The 5,937-nt window shown below is 56.1% G+C and overlaps 1 protein-coding gene across 1 annotated transcript in view; it reads left to right on the forward strand.

The window, feature by feature from the left end:
- Nucleotides 1–5,937, forward strand: part of PLEKHN1 (pleckstrin homology domain containing, family N member 1) — a gene marked incomplete at its 5' end in the record, with an annotated part of 21,870 nt that overhangs the window by 7,862 nt on the left and 8,071 nt on the right. Inside the window, 3 exon segments of the mRNA XM_010145918.1 lie at nt 2,233–2,357; nt 3,876–4,025; nt 4,396–4,476. Of these exon segments, the coding sequence (XP_010144220.1) occupies nt 2,233–2,357; nt 3,876–4,025; nt 4,396–4,476 (356 nt within the window).

Genomic DNA, 5,937 nt, shown 5'->3' on the forward strand with positions numbered 1-5,937 from the left:
CAAAGCCTTTCTGACGGAAAGTGCTGGCTCTGTCAGGAAGCAGCGACACGGAGAAACCGGGGAGGCAGTGATGTTGAGGAGTGCTGGGAGATCAGTGGAGCAGTTTTATTTTTCTGCTAGAGGGGAAAAAAAAAAGGGCACGGAGGGGACAAGAGCCTCGTCCGTGGCCCCACACAGGGCCAGGATGGAAGATTTCTGTCTCGTGACTCTGAGACACAGAAGACACTCATCCATTCTCTTGTGAAATCCTGTGGAGTCCGTAGTTCCCCAGAAGCGCTCTTCCTAGGGCAGTTCAGAACAGCAGAAGATGCCAGCACCGTTGGTGGAAGTGTGGAGCTGGGACGTGAGGACAAAGCCTGGCAGTGTGCAGGACCACCCTTGGTGCACTGGCACGGGGAAGCAGACGGCGTCTGGCCGTCACCTTGGCTTTGTGGTCCATCTCTTGCACAGCCTCTGAGGCTGATGAAGCTGTCGAGCACCTTGAGCTCCCTCTGCCTCACTGGCAAGTGTTGCACCTTTTTAGCGTCTCCAGACAGAGATTTGGGTGGGAATAAACCGCCCCTGCTCTGGCAAAAGGCTGTCTTGCTTTCGGTGTTCCTCTGGAAGTGTTGGCAAGGAAAGAGGAAGGACAGAGCAGAAGGAAAGAGCACGAGGGCTGGCACAGGTTGCTCAGCACGGCTGTGTCACCCTGCCGCAAACGTGCCCTGAGGGGTGGCTGAGGGGAATGGCAGCAAGGGAGTTAGCAGCAGCTCTTCAGGCTCTGCCTCCCAGCCTCCCCAGCAGCTCCTTGCACCAGCTTCAGGCATGTCCCAGGCCTCAGGCTTAGGCAGCGGTTTCTTTACTCGTTTTCTCTTCCTTTGGGGCCCTGAGAGATGTGGCAGCGCAAGCAGCCCTGGGGGTCCATCTGAAAGGCTGGTCTTGGAGGAGGTGGTGGAGCAAGCAGTGCCGTGTTTAGGGTCATGCCCTACCAGCAAGGTTCCTGCTCTTTGTATAAGGGCCTGGATGTCCAGAGAAGTATGCAGAGCCACCACAATGTCTGGGTAACACCAGCACCTTTACACCCTCCTAGCAGCAATGTAAAGGAGGGAATGGCTTTATCTCCGTTGAGAAGACAGGGAAACAAAAGCATGAGGAGACAAGTGAACTCCAGAGCCACAGTGGTGCAGAGACACTTGGATTGGCAGTAATGCTCCACACCTCGTTACTGTAACAAATCTGAATGAGTGACTTACGGGAAGTCACTCAGGGAGTCTCTGCCTCAGTTTCCCCACCTCTGCTTTGTCTGTGTTAGTGCATTTCCTGACAGACAGAGACGTTTCAAAGTTTTAGGTGAGTATCGTCCATAAGTCATGCAGGAATTACAGGATGAAGGACTCCACAGAAGGGCAAAGTATCACGCTTATGCGGTGCACTTGCTTATCTGAATACTTCCAAGTCCTGCAAAGCCAGACCTTACCGAGTACGCGCCGAGCAGCGTTTAATATGAGATCACTGGTAAATTATTAATCATAACATGCATCCTGTGCCTGCCAGAAATGGTTGTATACGTCACTAGGTCACGTCTGTAGCGAGTAGCAGAGGGCGTGTGAGACTTTTTTGTTCGTGCTCCTAAGTGAGTGATAGCCGGAAACGTTAAAATCAACATGATACAGAGCTGTTCCTCCCTTCGAGAGCGTGTCTGAGACAGCTTCAGCTTGTCTGGCACAGCTTATATTTGGTGAAGCGATAAATAAACAGCATCAGAAAGCCACCAATGTTCTAGCTATCGAGCGGCAAAGTGAAACCAAGCAATAGCATGAGCCCGTGCGTCAGGGCGGGCTGTCGGCAGCAGCCCGCTGTGATAGTCTCTGCCTGCAGAGATGCTGTCCCCAGGCTGCTGGGGACATTTAAAGCGGAGATCTCTTGATTTCAAGCTTGACTTTTGTACTGTCTTCGATTTTTGTTCTTGGCCTGGTTTTGGACTGAAAAGTGACTGGTGGCCAGAGCTAGATGTGGCTGCCTGAGGCGGTGACAGGATGGTGGCGCAGTCCCTGCCGGGAAGCTCCCCAGAACCTGATGCGTGCTCAAGGTAGTGGCAGGAAGGACTGGAGCGTGATGTCAACCGGGCAACACACTCACGGGCAGCCTGTGGTGTGATGTGCCGGTCGTAACAGCCCTGGCCAGTTAATGACTTATTGATGCTGCAATTTGTGCCCTTATCCGCTCAGCTCATCTTGTGTCTCGCATTCCCAGGCCCTCTGCTGAATCCCCTTATCGTGTTCTGCCCTTCTGAGTCAGAGCTGAAGCAGTGGCTTTATCACCTGGAGAAGCAGATCCACCTGAACGGAGGAAGCCTCAGCTTGCCCTTCCTCTCCCAGGTTAGTGTCCCGGGACGCTGAGGTGTGCGGCTCACTCCCATGCTGGGGACTCAGAGCTGAACGACCGGGGAAGCTCGGTCAGCCGGGTGGATGCTGCGCGGCTCCTGCTGCCTTCAGAGGGAGGGGTGATCTCTGAGCCAGCCTCTCTCAACCATTTTTGCCACACTTCTAAGCGCTCACCTAACACCGTCCTCTTCCAGAATCCTGAGTGGGTGCCCTGTGGGGCTCTGGCTGCCTCCTCTGGGCTGGAGAGCTTGAGCAGAGGGCTGGGGATGGAAAGAGAGAGGGGCTGCAAGTCTGGTTCCACATGCTCCTTGCTGTGCTTGCTGCTCTTTCAAGATGTTGAGGGAGGTGTGGGGTTAACTCCTGACCTAATCCCCTTTTTTCCAGGCCAGCTGCTTGAGTGCTTTGCTGCCTCAGTCAGGGAGCTGCCCCTCTGGCATGGAGCACAGGGGTTTGGTAACACTCGTACCCCTCCCAGCAGCTGCTGGGGCTGTGCTCGGTCTGTAATTCCGCCCGTCTGATGCATGGCAGATCAGCCCTCTCCATGGCAGCATGTCCCAGCCTTGACTGAGCGCTGGCCTGGGCCAGGGCACCAGTGTGGCAAGAGCCTCTGTGAGGCCTGGCCCCGGCTGCTGGGGAACCTGCCTGTTCACCGGTGCCTAGAGCTGCCCCTGGGCAATACCCTCACAGCTCGTGCTCCCTCAGTTATTCCACCACCCCTAAACCAAACATGGATAGACACGCTAATTGCCCTCAACAGATGTGTTCTTGCATGGGAACTCCTCTGCCACTGGAGGAACCGGGTGTTTGTGTTCAGATGGTTGCAGGTCTGTGCAACCAGCGCCGGAATGAGTGTGGGATTTCAGACTCAGTAACAACCCCAAAGGCGCTCGGTGCTGCTGAGCCCTGGCAGCAGCTCGCTGCATCTCTGCTCTGTGTGTGTGTGTGTGCGCGCAGCTTCTGGCGTTGGAGCTTGCCTTCTGTGCCGTCTCCGGCGAGGGAAGGGTGCAAGAAGAAAAGCTTTGCAAGGGGGCCTGGCAGGGCGTGTGTGCTGGAAGGGAGACGCACGACCCAGAGGTGCCAGCGCCAGCCTCTGAAGGGTCAGAGGTTTGAGTCTGCTTCGGAGAAATTCTCACACAGTTGGCTGCTTGTGCAATTATGCAGAGTTTACAAAACATTTGGAGGAGGAGGCTGGGACCGTGGCGTAGAAACAGGAACAGATTCAAGAGACCTGTCTTCTCTCCCAGTCTCTGCGGGGTGTTTTTCTTCCCTCCCTGTCTCCGTCTCCCCGCTTGTACAAGCAGAGGTATTCCCCTTTGAAAGACAATGTACAGGTGATGCCGGGTACCAAGCGTGATTATTCAGTCCCAGCTGAAAACTGGCTCCTGCACAGACTTATTTACTCTCTCCTGCTTCTGCCACACTTGAAAAGTGTCCTGAGATGGTCCACGCGCCAGCTAAACTCTTAGGGGAGGACATGTCTGCCCTGCTTCTCAGTTCTGCTCCTGCCCCTAGAACGACTGGAAGCAGAGCTCCGTGGGGAAGGAGGAGCTGCGGTGGTCTGTGCAGAACCTGCCGGTCCAGGAGTGGAGAGGCACCCAGCGGGAATCCCTAGGTGATGTCCTCTGTGTTTCCAAAGTGAAGCTTCAGCATCTGCCTTTCCAGGTAGGACACATCTCTGGGCAGCAGTGGCTCAGAAAAGGCAATGGGTGGAACGACTAGTGCAGGCTCCTGCCCACCCGTTGCCACTAATCCAATGTCCTGAAAGGTCATTTCACCCACATTCCAGTAAATGGGAAAAGGTTTGTTGCTGCTCCCATGGCCCAGCAGCTCTGTTTTGGGACAGCATGTGCATAAGCATCTGCAGGACAGGGCTGGCAGGAATCTCCCGTGGAGCCCTGTCGTGGGGAAGCAGCTCGGCTGTTTCCAGAGCCCTCACTTAAGGCTGCTGTCAGGGAGACAAAGGAAAGGGCTCTGCAGCCCTGAGCCCTGTCTGGGTGTTCACAGGGAACTCTCTTCCTCTTTCCTTTCCAAGGAGCAGCATGACCGGCTGTTGGTGCTTTACCCATCCACACTGGTGATAGTGTCTGAAGAGCGCAACAGCCTCTGTTTCAAGGTAAATTAATTCTGTAGCACCTTCTCACTCTCTCTTACCCCTCCTCAGCAGCTATTTCAGCACTTCTTTGGCTTGTTGCTTCCCTCCACCTGGGTTCCCGGTGTTGGCCAGGGCTTTCCCTGCCCGCTGCTCCCTTGCCAGCTGGCTGGTGAGCAGGCAGAGGGATGTTGCAAGCTCTCTTCCCATGAGAAACACCTTGCCCTCCTACAAAAGCCCAGGGGGAAAGGAGCTGGCTGCCAGGGAATCTGAGTCTCTGGGAGGAGGGAGGTTGGCATGTTCCTGTGTGGTTATGCTGGCAGAGAGCCTGGCTGGCTGGCTCGAGACAGGAGCTGGAACAGCCCCAGAGAGCCCCTGCGGGGGCTTTGCTTCCCAGACCCCGCTCTGTGGGACCGCTTGGAAGCAGGCAGCATCCAGGCAGCACATCTGCTGCTGGCGGGGAAGGGCAAGGGCGGTTCATTGGCTGGCGGGCAGAGAGGCTGCTGCTGGTGCGCTGCGCTCGCTGCTCACTCCCTCCTGAACAAGGGCCCTGAGCAGTGTCTGGGCACGCCAGCGGAAGGACCAACAAGGACGTGGAGGTCTGCATGCCCAGAGGATGGGAGATGAGCTTCTCTAGTCTTCTGGTGTGACTTTGCTTGGAGCAGCAAGGCTGGGAGCCTCAGCACAGACGGGCAGTGGCACTGGGGGTCCTGGGAGCTGCACTCGCATTGCCTGCGGTCTGGACAGCCCTTAAACTTGATCACCAACATCCATCTTAGACGTCACTGCGATGGCTCTTAAACAGCCCTCTGCTTTCTGGCCCTGTTTTCCTGTGCTAGAACAGATGTGCCGAAAAGAGCTCTGAACTGGCTGTGAACCTGCACGTGCAGCACTCCCGGTGCGTGGCGGAGCGGAGCGGAGGTGCTCCTCCGGAGAAGCAGCATCCTTAGTCACCCAGAGAGGAGCCAGTGACAAGGAAGCCCCGCAGAGGTTGAGGGCTTGTGAAATTCAGTGTGAACTCACTGGGGTCCTTCTTCACACGATACCGTGTCCATGCAGGCTGCTTTTAACTCAAGGGCTACCCCAGGGGAGACCTCCATAGAGCATCTCCCTGGCCGGGGGAGATGGCTGTGCCTGCAGTGGGAAGAGCAGTGAGGAGGAGTATGGCAGTCAGAGCTCTCCTTCAGCCCCAGGACATAAGCGGAGGGTGTTTTCCCGCAGCTGGTGGCTTGTGTGACACACCTCAGACAAAGCCTGTTTTTGTGAACATGTTGTTTGCAGCTCCTGGGAATGGGGCATCACGCAAGGGGGCCTTGGGCTGGGCTCTCTGATTAGCTCATCTCTTTTGAAACCTTAAACCAGATTTATCTGCCCTGTCCCTGCAATGTTCCCTTCCCACGGTGCTTGAGCGTCGGTCCCCGGGCGTCTCGCTCGCTGGGGCAATGGCAGGGCTCTGCAGCCGGGTGCAGGCAGGAGGCGATTCAC

Source organism: Buceros rhinoceros, unplaced genomic scaffold, assembly GCF_000710305.1.
Source record: "Buceros rhinoceros silvestris isolate BGI_N320 unplaced genomic scaffold, ASM71030v1 scaffold28531, whole genome shotgun sequence".
NCBI classification, from domain to species: domain Eukaryota; kingdom Metazoa; phylum Chordata; class Aves; order Bucerotiformes; family Bucerotidae; genus Buceros; species Buceros rhinoceros.